General features: G+C 40.9%; 1 protein-coding gene across 8 annotated transcripts in view; it reads left to right on the top strand.

Moving 5' to 3' along the window:
- MAP2 (microtubule associated protein 2) overlaps positions 1 to 16,903 on the top strand; it is a 1,383,589-nt gene that overhangs the window by 185,502 nt on the left and 1,181,184 nt on the right. For all 8 annotated transcript variants that reach the window (XM_044060515.1, XM_044060520.1, XM_044060517.1 and 5 more), the window contains exon 3: positions 932 to 1,208. In XM_044060515.1, coding sequence (XP_043916450.1) covers positions 950 to 1,208 — 259 coding nt within the window. In that variant the 5' untranslated portion in view covers positions 932 to 949. The remainder of the gene's footprint in view (positions 1 to 931; positions 1,209 to 16,903) is intronic.

Raw genomic sequence — 16,903 nt, 5'->3', positions numbered from 1 at the left:
AAAAATTATCTAAGTAATTAATTTCAAGTTTTTGCTCCTAAACAGTAAAGTGCCCCTAGATAAGCTATAGTGACCTCCTCTGCACACGTCTGAGGTTTGAGAGAAAAGTTAAAGCAATAATGACTGCACTGTTCACAGACCTCACATAAGCTATAGTGACATTCTGTGCCTACCTCAGAGGTTGGCTAAGAAGAAAAATTAACTAGTAGAGAGTATAGTATCCCCAGCCTCTCCACACAAGCTACAGTGACCTTCTGTGTACACCTCTGAGGGAGGACAGTTTTTAGACTTGATGAGGTTCAGGACAGAGACATGTTGACTCACGTGAATGAAAGTAACTGACTCTCTTTGACACAGGCTTAGAGAGATTTGGTGAATGATGAGAGGAGCTGATGGCAGCTCATGGTCAGTCTTTTTATTGCCAGCTAGCCAGTCATGCCTAAATAGTGTCTTTGGACCAGTGCATTTGCCAGGTTGACAAATGTATAAATAAATAATTTATTTTTTATTTATTTATTTATTTTACTTTGTTAACCTGGGAAGTCCAGCTAGGCACAAAGGCCCCTTTTCAGAAGAGGCACAGAGAGAAAAGGTCCAGTACATGCAGTACAAACAAAATATTTTAAGTTATATAATATCAACAGTAAGTAAATAAATACATAAAGAAGTGAACTGTTACTGAATTCTCTGGTTACAAAAAATCAATAACAGAAGTATTGCTACCCTAATCAGTGGCATTTGTATAGCAGTAAGAAATGACTGTGGTATCATGTTTAATGTTTGTAGAATGAGATATGAAACAGTGTAATAACCAGAAAGAAACTGAAAGACCTGCTCTATATTTGGAAACATTTTTTAAACTTGAGAATGGAGTGTAGTTTTGGAAATATAATTTTTGTCATGACTAATCTTGATCAACAATGTTTTACAGATACAAACCTAAGGAACAATGGCAGATGACAGACAGTTTGTGGCTGAGTCACAGCAACTGGACACAAGCTCTTTATCTGAACTTCTACATCCATGTTCCACAGATGTTAAAGAGCAAGGTAATGCAGACAGTGCAGCTGCCGCAAAGGAGAATGGTTTCTCATACAGAGGCAGTGAGGATGAAGCCTACAGTGAGCAGGAAGGCAAGACAAACTACCCTGGTGTCAGCAGCAATGGAATTAATGGAAAAGTAACATCAGAAGATGAAGTAACAGCAGGTAGCAATTGTAAAATGAGTTATCTTCTTGTCTTGTGGATTTACTTGGCTTGATTTTGAGTTCTTCAAGATGTATTTGCTTGATTTGTTGTTTCTCGGCAGCTATTTGCTTGCTGCTTATTGTTGTAACATGTAATGACTCACATTATCTTATTCAGTTTTCTCTGACATCATTGGGTAGCAGAGAAGGAACAATTCTTATTTAACTTCTTTAATAAGAATTGTTCTCCCCTTCAATTTCGAGCAATCTGGTGTGACAGTATATAAGTAAGATGGGTGTCGGGACATCCCCCACATGGGGAATGCAAATGGTCTAGCCTCACTGCAAAAATTACTATTTTATACATTTCCATAAATTCTGATCTCCGATGTCATGTATATTAACATCTTAAATGAACAGGGGATAATGGGATTCATGATGAAATCTACACGCTTTTGTGTTTAGGGTTAGTACATTTTGAGATATCACAGTAAACCCCATTTTCTTACCCAGCAAAGTTATGAAATTAAATCTGCTTTATTGCGTAATGTTGAATGGGATACATTTTTTACTAAACCTTATTTTTGGTATATAAGCAAGTAAAGAATGATAGTATTGATTATTTCAGATTGCCTTTTCTCAAGGTCAGTGGGACCATTAAAAGATTACATCAATCATTGTTGGCATTTGGCTTCACATAGTCAGAATGATATCACTGGAATGATTTAATGACTTTTGCATAATTTTTACTGACTGTATTTCTTTATTCATTGGAGTCTGTTAAACGTCTCAGATGGTCTATACTTAATGTGTTCATAATTTCCTATCAGATTTGCCTGATAAAATATCTGACAAAATGTTTTAGAGGTTATTTGCAAAATCTGTGTTCATTTCCTTACTTGGAACTATTGCTGTGGAGTCATTGTATTAATTAATTATAACATACGTGATAATGAATGTGTCGATTTAATTTATATATTGTTAGCAGATGTATAATTTAAAAAGGAAAAGTAACCTGCATAGTGCTAGTTTCTTGAGTCTTGTGTGAAGAATGATATTTATGGCTGGTGAGCTAGATACTGTCAAGTGGTAGGCATTAGTGCCCAAGTGCTTTCTTCCATCTCCCTTTTCCTGGCATGTTCTTTGAAAATCCCAAAGCTGTCTTGAATATAAACCTTTTGTTGCCGAGCCCACAGAATGTTTTGCTTGGTAGTGTGTGCTGATTAAAGGAAAAACTTGTGAATCTTCTGAAAAAAAATCTTTAGAGCAGAATTTCAGAATAAGGGTATTATAGTCCACTGAAGCATTAAGATTGCTTTGTGGGAACTAACTGTTTGCACTTATTTTACTGGTGTTTGAATAAAAGAAGTTTTGACCGCTGCGTTGCTCCATGTTTGGTCCTACATTTGGTTATTTGCTTTGTGGGGTACTTGATACCACAAAGAACTTGCGATGAGTTATTTATTTATTTATTTATTTATTTATTTATTTATATTTTTTAGTTAACCAGGGTAGACCACTGATCCATGTGGACCTATTTCAGGTTCAGCCCAAGAGAACAAGGAAATTTTAGATTTGAAGTTCTACATCATAATAACAATGGTACAAACACTTCTGACACACAAACCATACTTCTGTGGTGCAAGCAGTGTATCCAGGTTATACCTACACATAGAAAAATAAGCCAAATCTTGCTCTAAGGTAAAATAAATAAGCATAAGAACACATCTAGTATTTACTAGGAATATTTGCAAGGAAGTTTGCCTTGTATTTTTCTCTTACAAGGAGAAGAATTAAGAGAGATTGTTGGCTAAAGTACTTCAGATAAAAGGAGTAGGGTTAGGATGAATGAACAATAGTTAAAGGAACTAGGAGTAATATATTAAATGACAGCTAGAAGTTACAGTGTGCATGTGTGATACAGAATCAAAACCTGGCAACTACTTCCATTTCCCTCTTTGATTGTATGCTATATGGGTAGCTGTGGCTATCCACGGGGTCACTCTAGGAATTAGCTGTGATTCGTATATGAGAGACAGAGAGAAAGAGGCAGAAGTTATATGTTAAATGATGTGATCAAAGATTTGGGTGATTTGTTGGGCTTAATTCATAAGTTTCTTTTAGGAAGGTAGTTTGAGTCTGGAACAGAATGTGGAGTGGTTGTTGAGGTATACATGTTTTTTCTGGCATAAGTTTGTATGAATGGCATGCATATACTGTGCATGTAACATAAACTAAAGCCTGTAAATCTTTCAGCATGGGAGCATGTTCTGAAACAGAAGCCACTTAAAATTAATATTTAGCAGTAATGTAAATTGATTAAAATGTATGGCTAATGAAGTGCAGAGCTATCTGATATGTCAAAATGAAATGTGCTATTTGGAAACTGCACAGCTTGTATAGTTGCTGATTTCTCCATGTGTATAGGGTTATGGAGTTCGCCTGATTAATAACAGAGGGTGGGGGGAGTAAAGCCCATTATATGACAGTGCAGGGGACTACAAATACCCTCTGTGGTATTTAATTAATTTTCAGTGGTCACTTATGTAGCAGTTAGTCGACATCTTTTGTTAAGTTTTAGTGTTCCCATGTTTTCACAGCACTGGAAAGTCACTTGCCATGGTTTTTGCTTTTATTTTTCTAATTTTTTGGAATTTGTTGAATTAACCACCAGTTTCATGACATGAATCATTTTACCAATGGCACCTATGTGATGGTCTCAAAATAATTGCCCCTCACACAGCGCAGAATAAATGAACAATGGATATGGTGATCAACAGACAGTCAACAGCCATGGTGGGAAGAGTCAAAAAAGCAGTAATGCCAGTTTGTCTGAAAAAAAATATTGCTGCTTCTCATGCAAGAGCATGCAGTGAAACCTGATATGAGGTTACTAATATCAGATGACCTGAATTAAAGCATGCTCAGTTACAGTCATCTGTATTTTATAGGTGATGCCGTTTGGAAAAAAGAAGTTATGTCTTACCATAACGTTCCATCTGTATTGTTGATCCTCGTTCAGTCATTACGTATGGGTATCAGTTCCGACCTCGGAACCGAGCCGGACATCTTCCAAGCTTGTGTTAGCTACAAACTCTCGAGCTAAACTCTTACCCAGAATTCCCCTCTCCCTGTTACCTCAGATTGAGTTTGCAAGTCAAAAGAAGGTAGAGGCTACCTCTGGTCAAAAGACCTAAGAGAACCGGATGGTGAAATCCACTAGAAGCCACAGGAGGGGGAAGGAGGGAGGGTCATAATAACTGAAGGAGGCTCAACAATACAGATGGAATGTTATGGAAAGACATAACTTCTTTAGCTAATATTGTTAATCGTCGTTCATTCCTTACATATGGGACAGAGTCCCCAGCTACCTCTAATCATGGGAGGCTCTCATGGAAGGACATTCCTGAGCACCATAGAACCAAAAGATTCTCTTCCCCTGGAGGCCAAATCCAATTTGTAATGATTGATGAAGGTATGAGGCGTAGCCCAAGTTGCAGCTGCACAGATGTCATGTAAAGAAGCTCTGGCATGGAAGGCAGCAGAAGTTGCCATAGACCTTGCTGAATGAGCCTTCATGGTAGTAGGCAATGGGATATTATATTGTGTATAAATGAAGGTCAAACAGTCTTTCAACCATCTAGCCAATGTGACCTTAACAACAGCAGATCCTAATCTAGGTCCAGAATAGGCCAAAAATAACTGGTCAGATTTACGAGAGGACCTAGTCCTATTCAAGTAGAAGCGGATTTGCCTGTGAATATCTAGGGTATGTAGGCAATACTCTCCTCTGTTTGAATGATTGGGAAAGAAAACTGGCAATTCAATGGTTTGATTAATGGACATTTCAGAGATCACTTTTGGCAGAAATGAAGGATTAGTTCTCAAAGACACTCTATCTCTATGAAAAATCAATTATGGACTCTTGATGCATAAAGCTTGAAGCTCAGAGATACGTCTGGCAGAAGTAATGGTGACCAAAAACAAGGTTTTCCATGACAAATATTTGAGGTCGCACGAAGAAGCTGGTTGGAAGGGTGGCATTGTCAGAGCTTGTAGAACTAATGACAGGTCCCATGGTTGAATAGGTTCTCTAAAAGGGGGCTTCAAATGATTCACACCTTTTATGAAGGTCTTGCATAATTTGTGTGACATAATTGAGGAGTCTTGGACACCCTCATGGAAATTAGATATTGCAGCCAAATGAATTCTAATGGTAGAGGCCGATAGACCCGATTGAAATAGGTCGGCCAGATACTCTAGTATTATCGACACCGGTGCTGAGAAGGGATCTACTTGTTTTTCTTTCAGCCAACAGGTAAATCTTTTCCTCTTGTTTAAATAAGTAATTCTAGTGGAAGACTTAAGAGATGCAATAAGAATGTCCTGTACTGGTAAAGAAAGATCGTTCTGCCTGACAATCAAGGGAATTGGAGAAGCCAAGCTGTGAGCTTCGGACTGTCCAAGTTGGGATGAATCAGGTTCTGCAGATGTGAGATCAACTCCGGGGTTGGATGGAGAATCCATGGTTGATCTAGCAGGTGAGGCCAAAGGAAGGGGAACCAAATCTGACGAGGCCAGTATGGTGCTATGAGGATCACATTGCTCTTCAACCGACAGGCTTTCTTCAGAAACTGGGGAAGGAGTGGAAAAGGTGGGAATGCATAAAGAAGACCCGAGGGCCAATCGTGGACTAGAGCATCCCTGGGTGACTGTCCCAGAGGGGGAATCAGGGCGAAGTAGTTGCTGCATTTGTAGTTGGTTGGGGATGCAAAGAGGTTGCAGCAAGGGTGGCCCCAGCGGTGGAAGATCTCCGCCGCTATCCAGGGATTCAGGGACCACTCGTGAAGTTGTAGAATGCACCTGCTGAGTCTGTCTGTTATCACGCTGGAACTCTCTGGAATGTGCATTGCTAGAAGAAAATGGTTGGTAGCCATTGCCCATTGCCATATCCTCATGGCCTCCCGACAAAGGGGGTAACATTTGGTTCCACCTTGTTTGTTGATGTACCAAACCACAGCCATGTTGTCTGATTGAATCACAATCATCCCAGACGGCAGCAGGGGATGCAATGCTTGCAATGCCAGAAGCACTGCCCTCAGCTCTAGAACATTTATATGCAGTTGGCCCTCCAATTCGGACCAAGTGCCTTGGGCTGTCTGTCCCTGACATAGCCCCCCCACCCCATCAGGGAGGTGTCCATGGTCACTGTAGCCTTGGGTTGCTGGGGGGAGAAGGGGGCGAGACCATTGTGATGGGTTGTGGGTCATCCACCAATTTAAATCCTGTTTGCACCTGTGGGTTACTCGAATCTTGGCTGAAAGAGGATTCTGAAAAGGATACCATTGGGTGAGCAGTAACCATTGTAGAAGCCTCATATGAAAACTGGCCAGGGGGACAATGGTGATGGAGGCTGCCATGCAACCCAACAGCTGTAGGACAGAGTGAGCTGTGGATTTCTCCCTTGAAAGGATTGGGATCAGTTGTTGCTTTATCCTTAGAATTCTGTACTCTGGAATTGGTGCTCTGCAATTCTTTGTATCCAAGATGACCCCTATGAATTCTGTGTACTGAGATAGGGTGAGATTGGATTTTTTGCCAGTTTATGGTTGTGCCTAGCCTTTGTGCAGCGAGGACAGAGTATGCCAGGGCTTCTTCCAATAGATGTCTGGTGGGGGCGGAGATGAGCCAGTCGTCTAGGTATGGAAACACCTGGAATACTTGTAGTCACAAGTGAGCTGTGATGACTGCCATGCATTTTGTGAACACTCTGTGGGCTGTAGAGAGTCCAAAGGGCAGTACTCTGAACTGGTAGTGACTGGAAGTTCAGAAATCTTCTTGATGGCCTGTCCACTTTTATGTGGTAGTACGCATCTTGAAGATCTATAGAGCACATCCAATCGTCTTTTTCCAAAAGCAGAAGGATAGACTGTATTGTGACCATCCGGAATTTTTGTACTCTCACAAACTTGTTCAATACACTGAGATCCAAAATTGGTCTCCAGTCCCCGGTTTTCATTAGCACCAAAAATAGTCTTGAGTAGAATCCGGATTCTATCTGGTCTGGAGGGACTATTTGGATGACTCTTTTTCTTAGCAGCTTTTCTATCTCTAGTGCTGCTTCTTCCCTTTGACTGGGTGGAACATTGGGAAGTTTTTTTGAAGGGACAGGACAAAGATTGAAGAGGATATGATAACCTCTGGTTATGATCCTTTGTACCCAAGTATCAGTGGTGATAGTTAGCCAGGCAGAAGGGTACAAAGAGAAACGACCCCAACCACCTCCAGAAGAAAGGAGTTGGGCCACTCTTCAGGAGCGCTGGTAGGATTGGCCAGGAATAGAGTCCCTGGAACCCTGGTTACGCGGACCCCTCTGCTCCAAAAGGGGTGTCTTCCCTGTGAGTTTCCCCCACTGCCTCTAGGGGAGAACTTGGCCTGTGTGTCACGGAAAGGACCCTGAGACTTCTTGAACCATATCTTCCCACTCTGTTGGTTTCAGGAGAAAGCACGTTGAGGGGAAAAATAACAGACACCTATGGCAGAAAGGGTCTTACCATCCTGTTCACATCTGGCCAGTGTGCTTTTAACTTTGGGTCCAAACAATGAAGAGGCTTCAATGAGAACATTAAGAAAGGAAGCCTTAAAGTGTTCCGCGAAATTGCACAAGTGCATCCAGGCTTGTCGTCTCAAGACCACAGCTGAACCCGCCTCACTAGCTGCTCTTTCTGATGCGTGAGATATCAGTCGCATGGAGGAGTTAGATATTGACTCAGTGGTGGCCAGTTGAGAAGCCACTTTGTCATGAGCCTCATCAGATACGGCACCAGCCAAGGTTTCAGAGAGCTCAGAAATTAAATCCTTTTAAAGCCTGGTAAAGTGTGCCATATAATTCAGGGACCTGATAGCAAAGGTCGCTGATGCAAAGGTGCACTTCCCTATTCTGTCCAGGGCCTGGGACTCTTTCTTGGGCGGATGGACAGTCTGTCTTTCTTCTTCTGCCAGATCCTTTTTGGTTGCAGCCACCACCACCAGAGCATCCACAGGAAGACCTTTAGACCAATGGGGATCCGTAGCAGGGGGGGACAAAATCTTATCAGGCCTCTGGGGAATAGCCTCAATGGTGTCAGGAGCCTTCCACGCACGCTGCACGATGAGCCAGACAAGTTCATTGGCAGGTGGAGTAACCCAGGAGGTAGGGGGCTGGGCGCGCAAAGCCTGCAGGAACACAGACTCCTCAGAGGATGGATTAGAGGGCTGCCAGTCACCTCTCTGTTTAAGGATTTCAAGGATATCACCAAAGAATACCTCAGAGGGTGACCGAGGGGATCTTTCCCCATCATCAAAGTCTGTGTCTTCAGTGAGGGACTCCTCTGGGAGTCCATGTGCTTCCTCTTGCATGAACTTTTCCAGTGAACTTCCTCAGAAGGGGAAGCTTGGGAAGACAACGGAAAGGGGGTTTCCTGTGGGAATATGTCCTGAGGCCCTTGCACTCGCTAGGTGCAACTTGTGAACACAGCGGTCCAGAGGAGGGCGGGGAGATAAACAGCACAGTATCACCAGCAGAAGCCAGAGCCTTCTCCATCAATTGGAAGGCTGGTCCACCTGAGGAGGGGTGAGTGTCCAGGACAGGGGTCACCCCTCCCCTAAGTGGTTCAGCCTGCCGACCTGGAGTCCTCGGATGGCTGTGAAACAACAAATTACGCGTGTCACAACTATCATCTTGGGTCGTAGCAAAACTCTCCTGCCACGAAGGCAACTGCGGTTCCTTAGTGAGATCCATAAAGGGAACCATAGAGGGGGAAGACTGTGCTATATCAATGGACGTCAAAGGCATGGAAGGATAGGTCCTGTGGGGCAGGATACCTCTGGCCAGAAGCACTTGATCCACAAGATGCAACATGTCGTGTTCAGGAAGGCTTCTAGTGGACCTCACAGAGACTGAGGGAGAAACAGGTCTGTCCACAGAAGAGACAAGCTTGGTGCCCACCTGACCAGTCTGCACTGAGAACAACGGTACTGAGAGAGACTGGACTACGGGTGTCTGCACTAAGGAAATCATTGGTGCTGAGGTAACAGTCTGCACTGACAAAAGGATCGGTGCTGAAGTGGTTGGCGGTACCAAAGCTGGAACTGACAAAATTGGTGCCAATAACTGAGGCGTCGGTTCCACGTAAGATGTCAGAGCCGACGTGGTCAAGGTCTGCGCAGACTGAACAGTCGGTGCCAAGGTCTGCACCGACTGAACAGTCGGTGCCGATGTAATAGTCGCAGCAGTCTGAACCGAGGAGCCCCTCAGTACTGACATAGTGAAGGCTACAGTAGACGGAGCTGAGATCACTGACGGCACCGAAGGCCTCTGTGCTGAAGTCCTAGGCACCAAAAGTGCTGGGGCTGACTGAGTGAGCTCCAAAGCAGAAACTTTAGCCTTCTTAGGTCTTGGTTGGTGGGAGTCCCCAGCCGGGGACGAAGGCAAAGACTTGGTCTTTGTAGGATCATCCAGTATTTTCTTATGGGCTCTAGGAGGGGTTGAAGCCTCCGACCTAGAAATAGCCTCTGAAATGGGAGATTTAAGAAGTCCCTTCAGCAACAACTTATTTTTCCTTTCAATCAAAGTTCTATCGGAAAAATGTTTACAAATACCACAGAGCGGGTCAACAGATAAGTGAGACACATCCAAGCAATAAACACACAAAGAGTGTGCATCTGATGTAGGTAATTTGTGTCCACAATCTGAACACCTTTTAAATCCTGGACTACCTCTTTTATCTGCCATGATAGAAAAAGAGACAGAAGAAAGGGTACCAGCAAAGGTACGAAAGAATAACCGAAGGTAATGAAGAAAAGAAGGGTATACAGACGATGGTAAGGGAGAAAATACCTTGCGGTAAAAAGTGCAGAGTAAAGAGAAGGAAACTCAAGAAAATATAGTCGCTACATGTGATAGGGTAAGAGACAACAAATTAGAAACTTTTCTGACAGAAAAGGTTATATTAGACTAGTCTGACAACAAATATCTATACTTAGCTCAAGAGAAGCAGCTTGACATGACCAAATGGCGATGCGGCAAACAAAATCTGAGGTAACAGGGAGACGAGAATTCTGGGTAAGAGTTTAGCTGGAGAGTTTGTAGCTAATGCGAGCTTGGAAGATGGCAGGCTCGGTTCCTAGTTCAGAACCGATACCCATACATAAGGAATGAACGAGAATTAACAATATCAGATTAAATTTTATTGAACTAGAGTCCCTTACTTATATAAAGAATATTTGATCTCACAAATGCAGGGCAACCCATCAGTTGTTTTTAATATGAGTAAACTATTTTCAGGATTTCTCAATAACTCAGTAGAAGAGGGTATTTTTCATGTTGCTGCTTTGAAAGCTTAAAAAATCCAGATAAATGACTTGATTATACTATCCAGCTGTTCTGAGCATGATAGACCATAACTAAATATTTAACTTTATTATGACAGAAAAAAGCAGCATAAAGTAAATACATCCATTTCAAGATAGATGGTAATAATCATTTTAATAAGAAAGGACTCTATGCTATAGCAAAGAGTTTCTTTGTTGACATCTTTGTCAAAAAGAGGTATATAGGAGTACAGAGTCAGTAATGGGCTCAGAGTACAAGTGTTTATGTAATGTACCAAAATAATAAGGGATCCTCCCACATAAGTCATGCGTGTATAAAGTATATATATATATATATATATATATATATATATATATATATATATATATATATATCTCCATGCCATCTTCAGATCTTTCTTGCTCTGATAAAGAAAGTGTTTGAAAATAAACTAGAATAACTTGTCAGGTAAAAGAAAGAACCCTAAGATAAAAGTATTAAAGGTAGGTTGCATTTTGTGAATATAGTAAGATTAGGGTGGTGGAAGGAAAGAAAATGCAAATACCCCAGTGGAACAAGGCTATAGGTACTGCAACAGTAATATATTCCAACATGCAGCATTGTGGTAAGTTACCTACACAATTGTACTATGTTCTTTATTAAAATACTATTAATGTATTCTTAACATTTGGGATGGCTCTCAAAGCTTGGTCAGTTTGGGTGGAGGAAGGAGGATATTCCTTCTGAATTTACAATACCACAAAAGACAGCCTTTAGGAAATCCACTTCTTGTCATAGATTGAACATCCTGTTTATAAAATGAGGACCAGGTGACTGCTTCAAGAATGATTTTAGAGTCAGTCATTTGCATGAAAGCCCCATGAATTAGCTATTGCTCTGGTGAAGTGCGCTTTAACCATTTTTGGCAGATATAGTATAACAGAAGAGAAGTGCATTGCAGATCTATTTGGAAATAGTTTGCTTAGATATTGATAAGCCTATTTTCTTTCCAGCAGGATACACAAAAAAATGTCTGATTTCCTCAGGTCTTCTGTCTTTTCTAAGTAAACCCTGAGCTGTCTATAAATATTTAAAGAATAAAGAATTGTTTCTATCTTGTTTTGACAGGCTGGATAGAAAGCAGATTGCTGGATAGTCTAAGAATCGATTCAGAAACCACTTTAGGCATGAAGGAAGGATTGTTTGAAAGGCTTACTTTGTTCTTATAAAAAAGCAAATATGGGGTAATGCAGAAAAGGACTTGTAACTCTGAAAGTCTTCTACCTGAGGTTAAGGCTACTAAAAAGACACATGTCCAGGTCAAACATTTTCAAAGAATTAGCACTTGGCTCAGAAGGAAGAAGAGTTCGTTTTTCTAATACATGGTTAACGTCCCAAAGTGGAACCATTTGGAGGTTTAATGTGGAGAACACCCTTAAGAAATAGTTTGACTTGATTAAATTTAGATAAAGGTGGATACAGTGTCAAACAAGCAGAAATAGCTGAAAGGTATACCTTGATAAGAGTGAACAATAACTCAGCTCTCTACAAGTGACAGAGACATTGAATGACTGGAAACCCCTGTTGTGTTAGGGTCCTGTCCTTGACACCATTTAGAAAACCTTTTCCACCTGTATATATAAGACTTCTGGCGTCAGGGTTTTCTAGGCTCTGCAAAAATCTGGAACTCATCCTGAGAGAACTGTTACCTGTAAGGAATTAAAATCCTATCATCCATAATGTGATCTTCAGGGTCTATATATTGTGGTGTACTAGGGATCCTTATCCTGAGTATGTAAACCCACCAAGAGAAGTGAGAACCAATGTTGTCTTGGCCAAAAGGGGGTCAGCAGCAGTATCCTTAGATTGTCTCTTCTTAACATTTGAAGCACTTTGGGTATCAGAGGAAAAGATGGAAAGGCATACAAACATTTTCCCTGCAAAGTTAATAAGAAGACATCTGTTAATACTGCTTGATTACATGGGGTTTTGGAGTAAAATAGGCTCAGTTGCCCATTGTGTTTTGATGCAAACAAGTTTATTTGAGGAACTTCAAACAGATGAATGAAAGGAAGACCTCTCTGTTTAACATCCATTTGTGATGGTTTGTCCTGGACCTGCTTATAGAATATGCCACTGTGTTCAGATGGGAGGGAATGTAGACAGCTTGTAAAAACAAACTGTGCGGAATGGCCACTTCCCAAGCTGTAATGACTAATCTGCAAAGGGGTTAAGACTTTGTCTAGCCCTGTTTGTTTATGAACCACATAACTGTGGCATTGGCTGTTACTATTTGTAGAGTATGTGGTGTCAGCAGTAGGTGAATAGATTTGAGACCACTGATTATGGCCATTGTTTCTTTGATATTAATGTGACTTTTCTTATGCAAAGAGCTCCAGACACCCTGAACTTTGATTCCTTAGGAGCAAGCTCCTTGTGCAAATTCTGAGGCAAATATCACAATGGTCTATACAGGTTAAGGTTGTGCAAAGCATACTCCTAAATTGACATCTACCTGTTTGGTCCACCAAACTAAGTCCTGAACTAGACAATGATAACTGGAATTTGCTGACTGAAAGAGTTCAGGCGCTGGGCCCACAATGACCTGAGATACCACTAGATTTTCATCATATGGAACCTGGCATGAGGAACCATGGGAACAGTTGCAGCCGTGATCCATAGATATTTTAGTAGTTCACTGGCTGAGGCAGATTTTAAAAGTAGCCTCTGAACAGTACTGTTTCGTCCAGAGGGACAAAGTCCATTTGTAATGTACTATTTATTACACAACAATGGAAGACCACTTTGGAGGAAGGGATTAGAGAAATTTTTTTAGACTGAGAGTGAAATCTAGATGCTGAAGAAAGGTCATGAGGAACTCCAAAGCCTTTAGTATTTCTGAACTGGAAGCTCCTTGAATTAGACAATCGTTCAGACAAAAATAGATGTGAATTCCTTGAAGCATGCAAAAGGCTATAACCAGTGCAAGGCACTTTGTAAATTCCCTTGTTACTGTATAAAGCTCAGCAGGGAAAGAAATAAACTAAGGCAAACATAGGAGGATTGTGGCTGACAAAGTTCGCAGATGACTGCAAACTGGGCGCCATAACTGATACTCCAGCGGACACAAACATCCTTCAGAGAGGCCTCATAGAAACAGATAATTGGTGCCAGAGCCATGGCCTTAAGCTGAACGCCAAAAAATGTATAGTCATACCCTTTGGGAAAAACAAGGTACCGACAAATTACCACATAGGCGGTAATCCATTAAGTACGGAAGAGGTAATCAGGGACCTAGGGACCCAGGTTCACAGTAACCTCTCATTTGACACTCACATTGCCAAAGTGGTTAGGAAGACCTTCTATATTGCCCACCTTATCATGAAGGGTTTCACATCTAGATCAAGAGAGGTCATTGTGCCCCTGTACTCTTCTCTTATCAGGCCAATGATTGAGTACAATGCCCTGTTTGGGATGTATCTCACCCGACACCTGCCGCAGTTGGAAAGACCCCAAAAGTTCCTCACCAAGAGGATAAAGGGTCTTAAACATATGTCATATGCTGCCCGACTGAAAAAACTCCAGCTCTATTCAGTCGCATACCGCCTACTCAGAGGTGATCTGTGCCTGACGTACAAGGCCATGTCCAATCCTGAATTAATGGACATGCTCCACCTCAGAAAATCCAAATCCATCAGAGCCACGAGAACAAGTGACTTAAACCTCAACACAGAAATAAATAGAACGTGCTGGAGGGACAGATTCATAACCCAGAGGCTCCCTACACTCTGGAACAGAATCCCAGTCCATGTTAGGCAGAGCCCCTCACTGACTCTATTCAAGAGAAATCTCGACGAGTGGATGGGAGATCGTAGGTTTACCCCGGGGGTCATCTCTGTGTCACTACTAGACAGAGGCATAGTAAACTAAACCCTAAAAGGGCATAGTATTCTCATCCTAAGGGGTGGTGTAAGCCACATACACTTTGGCTAGGCTTATAAATGCCCTAGGGCAGATAGCCTAGTACGAACCTATGAACCTAATAGTGCAAGCCCAAGAAAGAGAATCTTAACTACTTTCTGTGACTCATATGGATAGGAATGCATAAGCAAGCATCTTTTAAAACCACAGTGACCAGTGTAGCATTTAGGTGAAAAACAGAGTTTGTGGGGATAGTGCACATTTGAGGAATCCTCAGTAAGGTGTTCATTCAGGAAAGGTCTATAATCAGCCAACAGTCTTCTTCTTTTCAGGGGAGTAGAAATAAGCTTGAATAATATAATTTTCCCCACAGCTGTTGAAGCACCTCTTCTATTATTCCTAATAGAAGAAGGTTTGGAATAACAGAGAGCATAAGATATTCATGGTCTTTGGAAGCCAATGAATGTCTGAGACAGTGGTTTAGGAATCTTACTGCAGTTTGTAAACTTTTCTTATGCTGTTTAACACCTGGAAGTCTGAAGCGATTGTTTCCTCAAATGAGATGCAAAGAGAAAGCTTGCCAGCAATTCTGTAGGGAAGGGCATAGTTGCCTAGGGTAGGGAAGGGGAAGTGAAAGGGAATACTCAGGGCTAATCTATATTATTGTTGCTGCCCTGGACTACACTTTGCCTCTTCTTACAGTCCCCTTACCTCTTTTTGTTAAATTAGTCTTTGCCTGATTTATTTTGTCTAGATTTGGATTGCTTTCTAAAGAAAGGACCTGGTTTGTATGATAATTTCTTTCATATCTGGGGACTGGAGAAAGAAAAAGTAAATTTACCCTTTGCATTACTTTACCTCTCTCTTCCATCATTTTAAAGACTTTGAGTCTTTCTTTTATATATCTATTAAAGACAGATGGCCAGTGTTAACAGCTTTAGTAGAACTGTATAAGTTCAATTAGTGATGGCCGGACGTTTGTATACAAGAAAGAACATAACTTAAAGCAGAAAAAATTGTTATAAATATTTTGCCATCATGAAATCAATATAGTTTGGTAAGAAAGGCAGTTTTCCTTGTTATAACTACCAGTTCGGTAAAATGATAACTGCAGACATATATTTACAGCATTTTTACTAATAGTAAAAACAAAATTACCAAACAAACAGCTTTTACCTCTGCTGAAAAAATACAATCCAAATGAAAATCCAAGCAGCAAAGGTATGGCTCCAGTATAAGCAGTCACTAATTCCAGAAGGTATGTAGTTACAAAGAATAAAAGGCAGAGAAGGTAGTCTTTGAGCTCAGCTTTATTAACACTAGCGCTTTCACATACAGCTTCATCAGGTGTTTAACATTTACTGACATAAACCACCTATATATACCCATTCAAAACATCATGTGATCAAAAAGCAATTCAAATTTAAAGTAGCAACACATTTAAAATATGTGAATTCCATAGTAATATGGAGCCAGTTAAAAATACAAATATAAAAACATAGTACATATCACTTGCATAAAGGTCTCTTATATAATATAGGTCTTACAGGGACTTGGTCATTAAGACCATAACCATGATTCGCCCTAAGTCTGACTATCCAAGTAGCCTCCAACTCTTCCGTTCTGGACCTAATATCCCCACGTCTCACATTATCATATGTCCTATCTAAAACTAAAAATTTAAAAGTATGTAATTCATTTGGAGTCATACTCGAAAATTTGTGTCCGTATATTGTGTATTTAACATTTTTATATTAAAGTTCAGTGGTTTGAAGCTCTCTTTTGACTTTTTACTTTTCCAAACTAGGTTTCTGCTTCACCTTTGTTTTTAAAAGGGTGTTCTGGGTGCACCTTTGGTCAATATCTCTTACACAGCTATATTATGAGCAGTTAGACAACCTTCTCTTGGAATATAAATGAGCTTATTAATGTAATGAAGAGAGTTGAAATTTTTGTGTATGTGAGGAAGTTTAAATTTAATTATGTTGTGCTACAAAACTCCTACCTAAATGATCAGGAATACTTAAAACTGTATTGATACTGGAGAGAATTTCATTTTTTTTCAGTTTCATGATTATTAAAGGGCTCTTGGGGGGGGGGGGGGTCAGAAAATCACTATAGTCAACTTATGTCTTTCACCTGAGACAGCAGGAGGAGTTATCCAAAGTACTAAGGGAATTAACTGTTTTACAGGAAGGTGTAGAGATCACTGCAGAGGGACTGAAATATGCAACTTCACCTGGCCAAGGATTCTGACAGTATACCCATGCAGGCATCATACAGATACTAATTGTTTTAAAAATTAATGCATATGTCATAAGATAGATAACAATATGGCTAAAGGAAAGAACTCACACAGTGCGAGCTGCAGTTACCTCATCAGAAAGTAGGAAAGTGATCAGTGGTGTCCATCAGGACTCAGTGCTGGGACCTCTCCTTTTTG

Source organism: Protopterus annectens, chromosome 2.part0, assembly GCF_019279795.1.
Source record: "Protopterus annectens isolate FY-2018-M chromosome 2.part0, PAN1.0, whole genome shotgun sequence".
Classification (NCBI taxonomy): Eukaryota; Metazoa; Chordata; order Ceratodontiformes; family Protopteridae; genus Protopterus; species Protopterus annectens.
The sequence above is the reverse complement of the archived record's forward strand: the minus strand, read 5'-3'. Positions and strand labels throughout refer to the sequence as shown.